The sequence below is a fragment of the Vipera ursinii genome (assembly GCF_947247035.1).
Source record: "Vipera ursinii genome assembly, chromosome: 1".
Lineage (NCBI taxonomy): Eukaryota > Metazoa > Chordata > Lepidosauria > Squamata > Viperidae > Vipera > Vipera ursinii.
Genome location: NC_139512.1, coordinates 69510706 through 69527028, shown reverse-complemented (window position 1 = coordinate 69527028; position 16323 = coordinate 69510706). Strand labels below are relative to the sequence as shown.

Sequence of the window (16323 nt, the reverse complement as noted above, 5' to 3'; positions counted from 1 at the left end):
GAGAAGGGCGGTATAAAAATTTAATAAATAAATAAATAAATAAATAAATAAATAAATAAACAAACAAACATTTTTGTACAAGATTAAAATGAATAATACAGATGTAACTGTTTAGAAAGACATTTCTATCAGAATTTTACATAAGAGAAAAAAAAATACCCCTTTTAAAACAATTTGAAACTTACATTATGTTGTAATCTTAAATTTTATAAAATACTGTACTGTTGATATATCACCAGATAAATTACTTAGAATGAATAAAGGTTTATGCTGGAAATGTGAATGACATGAAGGGCCATTTTATCATGTTTAGTAGATACCAGAAAATTATGGATACAAATACATACACCAATTTAAAGATTTTAATGACTAATTAAAATCAGAGGCTTTTCTTTTCAAACTACTGAATACACAAGGGAAAAAGTCATGGAAGTTTGTTTTTATATATGAAACTGCAGCAAGATTATTACATGCTCAAAAGTGTAAAAGTTCAACATCACCCACAATAGAAGAATGTTTTGTAAAGATGATGGAACTTGCAGAGATAGATAAACTGACTTCTTCGATTAAAAACTGGACTGGACTGGACTAAAACATATAAGGAACGGCTGCTGGAATTGGGTATGTCTAGTTTAATGAAGAGAAGGGTGAGTGGGGACATGATAGGAGTGTTCCAATATCTCGGGCTGCCACAAAGAAGAGGGAGTCAAGCTATTCTCCAAAGCGCCCGAAGGCAGGATAAGAAGCAACGGATGGAAACTAATCAAGGAGAGAAGCAACCTAGAACTAAGGAGAAACTTCTCGACAGTTAGAACAATTAATCAGTGGAACAACCTGCCTCCAGAAGCTGTGAATGCTCCAAGACTGGAAGTTTTTACGACAAGACTGGACAGCCATTTGTCCAAAATGGTATAGGGTTTCCTGCCTGAGCAGGGGGTTGGACTAGATGACCTCCAAGGTCCTTTCCAACTTTATTATTATTATTATTATTATTATTATTATTATTATTATTATTATTATTATTATTATTATTATTATTATTATTATCTTCAATTAGATCGAAGACAACATGTATTGCCAGCAGGTAACCTCTCATAAATTTTTTGCAGGAAACTGAATGTAATTAACTTTTGACTTATGGTTCTGTTGATTGGAAAACATTAAATAATAAAAATGAGAGCTTATTCTTGTGACCATAGAGTAAGAATTTATTTTATAAACCTAGTTGTTGTCAACTCTGCAACGAATCTGGCTGAAGCCATCTTGTTTATTTTTGGTTGCCACAAGAATGGGAGCAGGGTTATGGAATTTTTATGCTAGTCTAAACAATTCTCTGTCCCGTGGGAACTAAGGTCATCTCTGTTCGTTAGACTGGAGGGCTGAGCATTTTGTTAGAAAGCCTGCCAAACTATTCTAGGGAAATGTAGTTGACTGCATAGTGCTGGGGTGGGAAGTTTAACTTTGTAATACTGTAACTTTTTGGAGGGAACTTTAATCTTGGTTTCACTTTTTATGGTGCCAATACTTTGTAGCCAATAAACATGTTCATAGAGAAAAACTCAAGCCTCAGAGTTCTGTTTTAGTTGGTCTCATCTATCAGAACTATGACAGTTGTATTTGTATTTGCTGTATTTGCAAAGGAAATTGGAAGCATCTTCTTTCTATTTCGTTTCACCTTTCTTTTTGCGTTTTTGTTTTCTTCATTTCTTTTTTCCCCTTCTTTTTCTTTATTTTGCATTAGTTTTTATCTCTTTTTAATAAAATTTAAACAACAAAAAAGATGACTATTGTGAAGGCCAAGCCAATGCGCAGGTTATTTCAACATGCACATATTTATATCCCATAAATTTAGAACCTACATATACAAAATCAAACTTAAATAATTTGGTCTGCTCTAAGAATTAAATGGGAAAGCCTAAGGCCATGCCCTGGATTTTTCATTACAGGTAGTCCCCATCTTATGACCATTCGTTTAACAATTGTTCAAAATTATGATAGCACTGAAAAAGTAACTTATAACAGGTTCTTGTACTTATGACCATCAGAGTATCACCACAGTCAGGTGATCAAAATTTGTTTGCTTGACAATCAGCATATATCTATGACAGTTGCAGTACCTCAGGGTCACATAATCACTATTTGGGACCTGCCCAGGGGGCTTCTAACAAGCTAGTCAATAGGGGAAGCTGGATTCACTTAATCCATTTAGCGACCATGGTGTTTCACTTAACAACCATTCCAAAAACATCATAAAATTGGGTGTCACTCACTTAATGGCTGATCCCAATTGTTGTCATAAATTGAGGACTACTTGTACAAAAGACAGCTGCAGAAATATTGGTAGGAGATGTTCTATGTGGATAGGAGCCATGGTGTCGCAGTGGTTAGAATGCAGTATTGCAGTCTAATTCTGCCCACTGCCAGGAGTTCGATCCTGATCAGCTCAAGGTTGACTCAGCCTTCCATCCTTCTGTGGTCAATAAAATGAGGACCAGATTTTTGGGGACAATATGCTGAGTCTGTAAACTGCTTACAGAGTGCTGTAAAGCACTGTGAAGCAGTATATAAGTCTAAGTACTATTGCTATTTTTAAAGTATTTTTGCACATAAGTTCTTTGTTAGAATGTTGGCCCATGTAAAGATATCTCAGGAGACTAGCTTATTTGGTAGAAAACAATCTTTCTCTCTCATTGTACATGGAAAATAAATCAATCTTTCTCTCCTAGAAGAACAAGTTTTTAAAGCAGGTCATGATGGAAATTATCTTAATATGTCATTCTCCAAGTCCTTACATTGCACATAGTTGTAGCCCATCTGGAACACCAGATTTGTGTGCTTTTTTTTAAAGGGCAGTAAATAACTGTTTATATCACACTCTCCAAGAGAATTTAACCATTTCAGAAGGTACAAAACACAGCTGCAGAAATGTTGATAGGAGTTGTTCAATGTGGACAAGTGCTGGTTCTTGGGCACATGTTACTCAGACTTTATTCCAACGTCACTAGCAGCAACTTCACTGGTAAAATTGAACATATTTCTATTTCCTATTACCACAAAAATTATTTGAGACAATTGCCTTAAAGGGACATCTCCATTAAACCATCAGGAGATGTTCTGTTCTGTCTCCCATCAGTTCATCTTCTACTCATGCTAATGAGAAGATTCTTCAAGTCCAGTCTTTAGTGATTTTCTCTTTAATGATTTATAGCATCATCCAGCCATTGTTAGCCAAGATAATAGTAATGAGGACAGGTTCTATATTGCCTCAACAGTGGCTGGGTGATACTAGATGATGCTATAAATAAATCACAACTGAGGAAATGACCTATGTAACAGTGCAGCTGTGTCAAATCTAAATTCAACAGCCACCAAACCCTAGCAAGATTTGAGGAACTGGAACTCTTTCCTTGCTTTATTCTGTGTACAAGGAAATCAACTATGGAACAGCAATATTAACAATTACATGTATAGCAATATTACATGTATCACAGCATACTTTAAAACTGATCAATGAAATTGAATTGACTGTACTTGAAAACTCCCCCCCCCCCCGGCCCGGCGCGGAGACATCAATATAGTCTCAAAACAGATAAAGATATCTTTCACATCTATGAGAATGGGACACTTCTTGTTGCAGTTCCGAATACAAGGATTATTTCTTACATTTAGGCCCTCTTTATTTATCTGTTTCCATTGGTTGGAGGCCCCTATGTCTTAAGAATTTTTAGTCTACATTTTGTTAGAATTTTCTCTTTCCTTTAGAAAATTGTTTATTTTCTAGCATGTGTTTTTATTTATTTCCTTCTACTTCACTGAGTTAATCATGGAATGCTTTACATTTATGTAAACCTCTTTGAATACTCTGTTCAGAAGAAACTTTAAGTAGTCTAAAACAAAATATACAAAATTATGCCAAAACCACTTGAACTTTCTTGTTTAGGTACCAAATGCTCTAAGAAGCCTTATCATAGAATAATAGGTACTCTCTTCCAATGTTTCTACTTTCAACCTTCTTTTATATGACAGTTTAATAAAGTGAGTAGAGAAGGGGTGTTAATTTAGCCATTCCATTAGCCTGGAAAAATACCCAAAGTCAGAAATGGGGAGTACCAGGCTTCTTTTTAAAGTTTATTTCTAAATAGCCAGTCCCTCTAGAACACACTGAGAAATCATACTATTTCTATTTCTATTTTTGGCTGTGATTGTCTCAGTGATAGGCAAATTTCTTACTAACCCCAAATAAGGTGCATGATCCAGGTTCCATGGAATCACAAACAAGAAACAGGAATGTGGGAGGGGCTACACAACTGCATTTAAGCAAGTGCTTTTAAAAAACAATTTATGACTCTTGTGATGGGAAAGACATGCCTGGAAATGTATGGGGAATAGCGACCGAAACTTCAGAATTCAAATAAATACCTGAATATTATTTCCAGGATAAAGTTATAATACCTAATATGCCACAAGCCCATAAAAATAAAAGTGTTTGCAATATTTTTCTCTTCCCTTTCAGATTTTAAAAATTATGTTTGGGGGGGTTGGTAAATGGATGGAGAAATAGAAATAAAGTACTGTAGATACATACAGTGAGGGATTTCAAAGTAGGCATATTGTCAGAACAGGACAGCTTATGGCTAACAAAATACATATTTTCACAAAGCTTATTTCCTGATTTGTCAGGCCCTAACTGTAAATATCCCTATTATTATTATTATTATTATTATTATTATTATTATTATTATTATTATTATTATTATTAATTTTATTTGTATACCGCCCTTCTCACGAAGGACTCAGGGCGGTGAACAGGGCAGTACATGTTAAAAGACAAAATACAAAAATTAAAAGAGATTAAACAAAATGCCCACAACTCTTACAATAGGTTAAAACATATTAAAAGTAATAAAACCCAACCCCATCCCATCAGGCCAGGCCAGCTTGTTCGAAGAGATAAGTCTTTAGATCGCGCCGGAAGGAGCGGAGGTCGGGCGCCATCCGGAGCTTAACCGGAAGATGGATTACTGCCTTGTCGTGGCGAAGGGGCTTGCATAACTCAATGAAGCTATGAGCTATGCCGTGCAGGGCCACCCAAGATGGATAGGTCATAGCAGAGAGTTCTGACAAAATGTGATCCACTGGAGAAGGTAATGGCAACCCACTCCAGTATCTTTGCCATGAAAACCCCATGGATAGTAATAAAAGGCAAAAAGATATGACACTGGAAGATGAGCCTCTCAGGTCAGAAGGTGTCCAATATGCTACTGGGGAAGAGCAGAGGGCTAGTACTAGGAGCGCCAGAAAGAATGAAGCGACTGGGCCAAAGCTGAAAGGATGCTCAGCTGTGGATGTATCTGGTGGTGAAAGGAAAGTCCGATACTGTAAAGATTTTTTCTCCATAGGAACCTGGAATGTAAGATCCATGAATCAAGGCAAGCTGGAGGTGGTCAAACAAGAGATGACAAGACTGAACATCAACATCTTAGGAATCAGTGAACTAAAATGGACAGGAATGGATGAATTTAATTCAGATGACCATCAGGTATACTACTGTGGGCAAGAATTCCTCAGAAGAAATGGAATAGCCTTCATAATCAATAAAAGAGTAAGAAAAGCAATACTGGGATACAATCCCCAAAATGACAGAATGATCTCAGATTGAATCCAAGGGAAACCATTCAATATCACAGTAATCCAAGTCTATGCCCCAACCACTGGTTCTGAAGAGGATGAAATTGACCGGTTCTATGAAGCCCTACAGCACCTTATAGAATTAACACCCAAAAATGATGTCCTTGTCATCATGGGGGATTGAAATGCTAAAGTAGGAAGCCAAGAGATAACTGGAATAACAGGAAAGTTTGGCCTTGGAGTACAAAATGAAACAGGCCATATGCTGATATAAGTTTGTCAAGAGAATAGAATGGTCATAGCAAACACTCTTTTCCAACAACTCAAGAGACGGCTATACACATGGACATCACCAGACGGCCAACACAGAAATCAGATTGACTATGTGCTCTACAGCCAAAGATGGAGAAGCTCTATACAGTCAGTAAAAACAAGACCAGGAGCTGACTGTGGCTCAGATCATGAGCTTCTTGTTGCAAAATTTAGGCTTAAATTGAAGAAAGTAGGGAAAAGCACTAGGCCACTCAGATATGAACTAAATCATATCCCTGATGAATACACAGTAGAGGTGACAAATAGATTTAAAGAATTAGATCTGATAGAGTGCCTGAAGAATTATGGACGGAGGTTCACAACATTGTACAACAGGTAGCAACTAAAACCATCCCAAAGAAAAAGAAATGCAAGAAAGCAAAATGGCTGTCTGAGGAAGCTTTGCAAATAGCTGAGGAAAGAAGGTAAGCGAAAGGCAAGGGAGAAAGAGAAAGATATACCCAATTGAATGCAGAATTCCAGAGAATATCTAGAACCATAGTTTCATTCCATACAGCATTAACCTTGTGAACTCTCAGGCTTCCTCTTTCCATTATATATTCAAGTTGGACAGTACTTATGTATATTTAGGGTTGTGGGTCTATATATATGTTGCATGTAGTATGTTTTGGGGGTGTCATGTATGTGTCTCACTTTGAGAGCGGGCAACTATATTTCATTTTTGATGTGCGCCATTGTGCCCACAGTAAAAAATGACAATAAAGATTATCTTATCTTATCTTATTATCTTATCTTATCTTATCTTATCTTATCTTATCTTATCTTATCTTAGAAATAAGAATGCCTTCTTAAATGAACAGTGCAAAGAAATAGAAGAAAACAATAGAATAGGGAGGACCAGAGATCTCTTCAAGAAAACAGGAGATATAAAGGGAACGTTTCATATGAGGATGGGCATGATAAAGGACCAAAATGTCAGGGACCTAACAGAGGCAGAAGAGATTAAGATGAGGTAGCAAAACTACACAGAAGAACTATACAAGAACAAGCTTAATGTCCCAGATAACCACGATTGGGTGGTCACTGACCTCGAGCCAGACATCCTAGAATGTGAAGTGAAATGGGCCTTAGGAAATCTGAGCAACAATAAAGCTAGTGGAGGTGACAGCATTCCAGCTGAGCTATTCAAAATCTTAAAAGACGATACAGTAAAAGTGCTACATTCAATTTGCCAGCAAATTTGGAAAACTCAACAGTGGCCATAGGATAGGAAAAGGTCAGTTTACATTCCAATTCCAAAGAAAGGCAATGCCAAAAAATGTTCAAACTATCGCACCATTGCTCTCATTTCACATGCTAGTAAAGTTATGCTTAAAATCCTACAAGCTAGACTCCAGCAGTATGTGGATCGAGAACTACCAGAAGTACAGGCAGGATTTTGAAGAGGCAGAGGAACCAGAGATCAAATTGCCAACATATGCTGGATCATGGAGAAAGCTAAGGAGTTCCAAAAAACACCTACTTCTGCTTCATTGACTATGCTAAAGTCTTTGATTGTGTGGATCACAATAAATTGTGGCAAGTTCTTAAAGAGATGGGAACACCAGACCATCTTATTTGTCTCTTGAGAAACCTATATGCGGGTCAAGAAGCAACAGTGAGAACTGGACACGGAACCACTGATTGGTTCAAAATTGGGAAAGGAGTCAGCAAGGCTGTATACTGTTGCCCTGCCTATTTAACTTATATGCAGAGCACATCATCTAACAGGGCTAGATGAATCAAAAGTTGGAATTAAGATTGCTGGGAGAAATATCAACAACCTAAGATATGCAGATGATACCACTCTAATGGCAGAAAGTGAAGAGGAACTAAAGAACCTCTTCATGTGGGTGAAGAAGGAGAGTGCAAAAGTTGGGTTGAAACTAAACATTAAGAAAACCAAGATCATGGCATCCGGCCCTCTCAATTCCTGGCAAATAGATGGGGAAGAAATGGAGGTAGTGACAGATTTTATTTTCCTGGGCTCCAAGATCACTGCAGATTGGGGCTGCAGCCAAGAAATTAAAAGATGCTTGCTCCTGGGGAGGAAAGCTATGGCAAATCTAAACAGCATACTAAAAAGCAGAGACATCACCCTGCCAACAAAAATGCATATAGTCAAGGCCATGGTTTTCCCAGTTGCAATGTATGGCTGTGAAAGTTGGACCATAAGAAAGGCTGAGCGCCGAAGAATTGAAGCCTTTGAACTATGGTGCTGGAGAAGACTTCTGCGAGTCCCTTGCAAGGCGTTCAAACAGGTCACTCCTAGAGGAGATCAACCCTCACTGCTCTTTAGAAGGCCAGATCCTGAAGTTGAAACTCAAATACTTTGGCCACCTAATGAGAAGGAAGGACTCACTGGAGAAGAGCCTAATGCTGGGAAAGGTTGAGGGCAAGAGAAGAAGGGGACGACAGAAAATGAGGTGGCTGGCTGGAGTCACTGAAGCAGTAGGCGTGAGCCTAAATGGACTCCAGAAGATGGTAGGGGACAGGAAGGCCTGGAGGAACATTGTCCATGGGGTTGCGGTGGGTCGGACACAACTTCGCAAATAACAACAACAACAACTGTAAATATCTGGTAAATCACAAGGAAGAATATGTGGAGAACAGATTTTCCTTTTTTAAAAAAATGTTTTTATTAAAAGTTTTAACTACCATAATAAAAGATAATATGAAGAATGAGAATAAAAGTGCAAGAAATCAAAAAGGAATGAAAAATAGAGAAAAGGGAAAAAAAACAAGAACAACTTCCCACCCTCTTCACAAATAGAAAGTTTCATTGCCTCTTCCTCTCCTCTTTATTAACCTTCTCCTTATTAACAGATATAAAATTCTTCATGCCATAGCTCAACTGAGTCTTCGGAGAAGGGCAGGATATAAATGGAATTAAAATAATAATAATAATAATAATAATAATAATAATAATAATAATAATAATAATAATAATAATAATAATAATATAAAGTTGGAAGGGACCTTGGAGGTCATCTAGTCCAACCCCCTGCTCAGGCAGGAAACCCTATACCCTTTCAGGCAAATGGCTGTCCAGTCTCTTCTTAAAAACCTCCAGTGTTGGAGCATTCACCACCTCTGGAGGCAGGTTGTTCCACTGGTTAATTGTTCTAACTGTCAGGAAGTTTCTCCTTAGTTCTAGGTTGCTTCTCTCCTTGACTAGTTTCAATCCGTTGCTTCTTGTCCTGCTTTCAGGTGCTTTGAAGAATAGCTTGACTCCCTCTTCTTTGTGGTAGCCCCTGAGATATTGGAACACTGCTATCATGTCACCCATCACGCTTCTCTTCATTAAACTACACATACCCAATTCCAGCAACCTGTAACCTTATCTGTAAGCAATTCCAGTTAGCAATGTTTTTCCCCCCTCTCAATCCAGGTCTCTGGGAATGGTATTTTCATTTCCTTCTTAATTTTAAAAGCCTCATCTGGTTTTTTTATTATTATCATTTTGTATATCCAAATTCTAGTTTATATTGTTGTCAGATAGGTTTTATTCTGAATCTTTTTCTGTCACAGTTTCTATCACAGAGAACCGATTGTTCAGATATTTGAATCCCACTACTTCTCTAACCCACCACTCTGCAGACCCAGCCCAGTTCTAATAATTTACCATTAGCCATAGGAATTCTTGCAAAGATGTAATCGTTCAGAAGAAAAGGATTTCAAGGGCTAGAATTATTGGACTCACCTGATCTGGGAAGGGACAATAAACTTAAGGAGTTAACTGACAAGATGATATAATAGCAAAACAAATGTTTTTTTGGCTACTACACCTGTTTACTTAATTCCCTGCGTATACTTTTTAAGAGATTTTATCATGTCAAGTAATTTATTTAAATGTATTTTGACTGTTTCTCCAATACTGAAAATATTCAATTCCCATGCTTTGCAAACTCTACATCCTCTGCCATAAAACAGATCTCCTGTCAGTGGCAACACATTTGCCAGAAACATGAAAGTGGATTTAATTTGAAACTTTCTCTATACTGAGTTATGGTTGGTGAACAACTGAAGATTGAGTAATTAAGATACTTGATCTTGGGGCTGTTTATTTATTGATGTAATTATTTTATTAGAAATATTTTTATAACAGCCATCCACTACTACTTTTTTGTGTTATTGGTAATCTTGTGGGATAATAGTTCTAAAAATGTATGAAATTATATTCTGGATTTTTTAAAAAAACATATATATTTTTTCTTGCATATATCTGCAGTTTTATTTTTTAAATAGCTAGATACATATACTATATGTATCATATTTTAAAAGAAATAGCACATATGGTCCAGACTATCTTTTTTTCTTAATTCAATGAGATTTAATATTTTCATAAGTTTACATTTAACTCAATCACATGAGAGTTGAATTCTGGACAAAGAAAATAGATTTACAATCAAAATATGAATTGTTCAGATTGAGGGCAAGAGAAGAAGGGGATGACAGAGAATGAGGTGGCTGGATGGAGTCACTGAAGCAGTAGGCGTGAGCTTAAACGGACTCCAGAAGATGGTAGAGGACAGGAAGGCCTGGAGGAACATTGTACATGGGGTCGTAATAGGTCGGACACAACTTCGCAACTAACAACAACAGCAACAGAAAGATAAATATAAGGCTCCAACAATTCTGTGGTTTAGAGAATTGATTAATATAGAAAACCATGGATAGCTGTAATGAATCATGGCTTCAAGTTATTGATATGTATTGCTATAAATTATTTTTTTCAGCTTTCCTCCCTTCTTTTAAAATTTTTGTATTTAGTTATTAAAAATAAAAATAAAATCAGCATTTTATATTATACTACCAAATGTAACAAAATAGCAGTTTGTACTAATTTAGAATTGTACTTCTAAAAAGAGACTAAAACCCAGCCTATAGCTATGCTTTCACCTGATAAAAAGCCATTATTATTTAGGCTGCTTTGACAGGAATGCAACTCAACATTTCCCCGTTTATTCTCATAAATAAAGCATTACAACTTAGCACCCATTTTATTTTACTTCCAGTACCACATTCGTATTATAAAATACATTCTATGGAAGCAACATATTCTTTCAGCCATTTCCTCTCTTAGAAAGGTGCAATGCTTTATAAAAAAAAATTATAAAGGGTTCAATCCAACATCCAACCTTCTGTCATAAAAAAAAATGAGGCAAATAGAGCCCCATTACATTTTTTTATAATGTCCAAAAGTTTCTGGAGCAAAAAATATTGTTAGATCTTCTTGAACTAAAACCTTTGTCTCTTATTTGATCCCTTAAGAGGGAGTTTTAGGAGCTTGGGAATTTGCTAAGCTTGTAAGCCGCCCTGAGTCTTCGGAGAATGGCGGGATATAAATGTAATAAAAATAAAATAAAATAAATAAAATTTTGTCCAGTAACAAGAAACAAGAACAGAAACAAAACGAGAACATATATATTGTTCTCAAAATAAACCACAGAAAACTACTTGACTTGTCTCTTCTCCACGTGCTCTTCCCAGAGGAACAGTGATGGAAAGTGACCTGCTTGCTGACCTAATGGGAGGTCTGAGACAAATTTTGGATTAGCTGAGCTTAGCATCTAGAAAAGCTGCAGCTAATTAGCTCCATTAAAAGCCTGGTCCTAACAATTCACAGCGGAGGAAAGTAAGTGTAGTCACAACTGTAATACAAAGATGGATGCAGCAGTGGGAGGGTAAATAGGGACTGGAGCATTACAGTATAAAATATAAGGGGCACGTATATCCTACTCACGTTTATGATTTTCATTTCTGTGGACAGGTGGTGAACGTGTCTCCTGTTCTTGAGCATCATCCCCTTCCTCGCTAGCAAGGTGAGTGTGAGCGTAGTGATAGCTCAGTCCTGGCCGATTCTTGTAGCGCTTGCCACAGACTACAAACACAGAAGATGCAGAGAACAATAAACAGGATCAGCAAATGATACATCAGAAGTACAGAACTCATCTTACATAATTCTGTACAAGTTGTCTGCCTATGTCAGTCAACCAAAGTTCTATTTCTGTTTCTTGATGTAAAGTATTGCATCCCAAAGAATTATACAGAAGAATTGCTTTGAACCATATATCATATATGAACCATAGTGTGAGTACAGAACATCCGTGACATTCATTAAAGCCATCTGATGTTTTTCAGGCTTTTGAACAGCTCTGAAAGAAAAGTACTGCTGCTCTGCTTTAAGCATTCCATTCATTAAAAGTAACATTGTTAGCGGGAAAGACCAAGTCAAGCTGTGAAAGTCCTATTAAGCTGATTTATTGTTAAAAACCTATGCACAGGAATCTTCTCAACTAATGGACAGCATCTGCTTGGAGTTAGATAAGGGTGAACCAAATTCAAGGGGAGGTTGGACTTAGTCCATTTGTGGCTATGTAGAGATTCTAGGCTGATCCCTCTTTTAACTCTGCCTCTTGCCTCTGCCAGTCCTTCTCCTACAAATATGATAGTTAAAGTATGGCTGTGTGGCACATGTAAACCCAAAGTCAGTGCTTCAATTGAGTATGTAAGCCTGGTGGTACAGTGGTTAGAATGCAGTATTGCAGGCTAAACTCTGCCTATAGCCAGGACTTTGATCCTGACCGGCTCAAAGTTGACTCAGCCTTCCATCCTTCTGAGATAGGTAAGATGTGAACCCAGATTGTTGGGGGCAATATGCTGACTCTGTAAACAGTTCAGAGAGTGCCATAAAGCACTTTGGAGCAGTATATAAGTCTAAGTGCTATTACTATGTGTGGTTCCCTGATTCCTATCCTACCCATCTTGTCTCTTATCATTTAGTAATGACCACCATTTGGAGAATTGGATCCTGCATCTGAGGTGCATATTAAATATACATGCAACATCTATATATATAATGCACAGCAAGTAGATTCAAACCAATCTACTGTATTGAGTAAAGACTATGAGACATTAGACTATGTGCTCTCTAATAAAAAAAGTCTATTCCACATCTGAGTATAAAATACAAGATGAGACTTTGCTTTAAATTAGTTGAGTTGAAACCAGTTGCTGAGGCTTAGTGATCAAAGCTGAATTCACTGCTGCATATCTCATATTAAGTTTAACAAAAGCTGTCCTCTCATAGTCTTTACTCAATACAGTAGATTGGCTTGAATCTACTTGCTGTGCATTATATATTAAGTTAGAATAAAAAATAACAGGTTAACAGAATAAAAGAGTTAGAAGGGACCTTGGAGGTCTTCTAGTCCAATCCCCAACTTCTGGAGGCAAGTCGGTCCACTGATTAATTGTTCTGTCAGGAAATTTCTCCTTAGTTCTAGGTTGCTTCTCTCCTTGACTAGCTTCCATCTGTTGCTTCTTGTTCTGCCTTCGGGCGCTTTGGAGAATAGCTGGACTCCCTCTTCTTTGTGACAGCTCCTTAGATATTGGAACACTGTTATCATGTCACCCCTTGCCCTTCTCTTTCTTAAACTGAACATACCCAATTCCAGCAACCGTTCTTCATATGTTTTTGCCTCCAGTCCCCTAATCATCTTTGTTGCTCATCTCTGCACTCTGCACTAAAATGCACTGTCCAAGCACAGAGAAAGTGTAATATGTGGTCTTTGATGACTGCATGATTTTCATTTGCATTAGATATTTATTTTTTTTAATTTTAATTCCATTTATATCCCGCCCTTCTCCGAAGACTCAGGGCGGCTTACAAGCTTAGCAGTAGCCTTCATTCTATGTATAGGCCTGCTTATTAGGGCTTTCACACATACCCCAAGCGGCATTATTACAAAGTCAGCTTAATTGCCCCCAACAATCTGGGTCCTCATTTTACCTACCTCGGAAGGATGGAAGGCTGAGTCAACCTTGAGCCTTGTGGGACTCGAACCTGCACTAATCGCAGGCAGCTGGTGTTACTTAAGGAGGCATTAGCCCACTGCTCCACCAAGGCTCTTGTAATGAATTTGTTTATAGTATTTATGTCTTTGTGGTCTTTTGTGTGTGTTTCTGGACCCGTTTTTCTCAAGACAAACACACACTACAGATACCCCCTATGAAACTTAGTTTAAGTGAGTGTTAGGTCTTTGGAAGAAAAAAATCAGCCATTTATCTGCCAAACTTCAGTGGTATGATTTCAGAGAGCCACAAAGTCACAAATATAATGTTTGGGAATCACAGTTACAATATCTGGGATAATGAATAAATATTAATTGTTTATCAAAATATGTACAGAATCATGATATGATATAGATACATTTGCACTGACAAGTGTGAAATGAATAACCAGTATTTAAACTGAACATATTTTAGGCATCCCATCTATCTGTAACTCAGAAAGTAAGTGCAAAATTCAGAATATTACTTCCACTCTTAGGAGTTATAGTTATCATGGTGAAATTGAAATGAGTTCATGGAAGAAAAATGCCTAAAAAAAACAGAAGTAAGGGTACAGGGCAACTGCCTTGAAACATGGGAAGAAAAAACCTACACTAATTTGTATTAGTCATCAGGAACAAAACAACAGTGATTCTTATGCAACACAGGCATTTCAACACTGTTATTAACCAAGAACATTAATTAAAAGGCAAAAGTCAAGAATGACACGGTCATTGCTGAGAAGACTTTAAGATTATAGTAAATGCATTTTCTTCTAAAAAATAGTAAGAAAAATATAAAAAAGGTAAAGGTGCTAGTCGTTTCCGACTCTAGGGGCCGGTGCTCATCTCTGTTTCAAAGCCGAAGAGCCAGCGCTTGTCCGAGGACGTCTCCGTGGTCATGTGGCCGGCATGACTAGACACCAAAGGCGCATGGAATGCTGTTACCTTCCCACCGCAGTGGTCCCTATTTTTCTACTTGCATTTTTATGTGCTTTCGAACTGCTAGGTTGGCAGAAGAGTAACAGGCACTCAATCTGCTACGCGGCACTTGGGATTCGACCCACCAAACTGCCGACCTTCTGATCAACAAGCTCAGCGTCCTAACCCACTGAGCCACCGTGTCCCTAATAAGAAATTGTGCTATCTGTTTGCATGAAACATCTGTCACTTTGCACTCTACATTTACCTTGGAAGAAAAGGGTTCAACTTGATGGAACAAAATTCTCTAAAGTGAATTATCAGGGACAAAGCACCTAAAACTGAAGGGAATATTGGAAATTCTATGTTGTTTTTGAACTGAATTTTCTATAAACAAAAATATTCTTCCTACCTATGATGGAGACAAAACATAGTCCAAATAAATAAAATAGTAACACATCCCATGGGGTCAAGGTACTTGTTGATATGTAGATGATTACTTAACTTACATTTTCTACCCATGGAGAAAAACCCATCAATATACTGTAATGATTGATTGATTGACTTATTGATTATGTGCCATCTAGTCAGTGTTTTAGCAACTATATACAATAGATGGATTTTCTCCAAAACATTAAAAGAAGGCAAAGAGTTATATTGGTTGTGATAAAGGTTGGAGATCACTTCTTTATATATTTCTTTTCTTTTTCTTCTTTCTTCTTCTTTTCCTGCACTTTTTTCTATTCTATTCTTTTTCTCTAAGTGTACTGGGTTTTTTTATTACTGTAATCCAATTCTCAGTAAAAAAAATACGTTATTAAAAAGTTGAGTAAAAGTCTGGAGATTACTTACTGTCACAAACATAAGGTTTGTCATGGTCATCCATAGAAGAAACATCATTCCTTCGCCTACCACCGCCAGAGCCTCGGGCCTAGAATGAAACCAAGATATTAATGCAAAAACTACGCTTTATAGTTATCCCAAAACATTAAACTCAAAATAATTTCACAAATCATACAGTGAACTTTCTGCTTTGTCATCATTACTATTACATATTCATGAGAAGAGCTGCTCTTGAGCAGATTAACGAATTTGCGCTAGCTTTGAAAATATGAAGTTACTTCTGATATTGAGTTGAAGAGCTGCTTGTAGATTCTGCAGCGCAAGAAACATACATCTATTCTAGTCACTGTCAGGAAGATGTAACAATTGTTCCACATAGGTTGGTAGAACAATATGCTTGGGTACTACTAGGGTCCTCAAACAACATTAGTACTACTGTGCTACTCTTCTCCCCTATCTAAGTTGCAGCTTCTGGAAATTGGGAAGTTCCCATTTCATTGTTACACATTGCCTTGGACCAGGTGGGAATTGCAACATAGCAACAAGTTCACTCTTTCATATCCTATTTGAATTCTCAAAAGAACTACAAAGAATTTGTGAAATGAGGCTTATTAAAATTAAATTAAAGTACATGCTGCTAGAATTAAGAGAAGCAAAAAATAAAATACCTAGTCCCATATATGTACCTTGATGTACCTAATTGTCTCTTTTTTCAAAGTCGTGGTTGATGGGGTGTGTGTACATTAGGTTACCACTGAATAATTTTACTATTACTGTTATGCAT

At 37.1% G+C, this 16323-nt stretch overlaps 1 protein-coding gene across 5 annotated transcripts in view; it reads right to left on the bottom strand.

Annotated features, from left to right (window-relative positions):
• DPF3 (double PHD fingers 3) overlaps positions 1 to 16323 on the bottom strand; it is a 243983-nt gene that overhangs the window by 54575 nt on the left and 173085 nt on the right. For all 5 annotated transcript variants that reach the window (XR_014490960.1, XR_014490961.1, XR_014490962.1 and 2 more), the window contains exons 6-7: positions 15549 to 15627; positions 11687 to 11824 (exon numbers count right to left, since the gene is read on the bottom strand). Coding sequence is in view for 1 of the 5 variants with exons in the window: in XM_083350564.1 (XP_083206690.1) it covers positions 11687 to 11824; positions 15549 to 15627 (217 nt within the window). In the remaining 4 variants the exon portion in view is untranslated. The remainder of the gene's footprint in view (positions 1 to 11686; positions 11825 to 15548; positions 15628 to 16323) is intronic.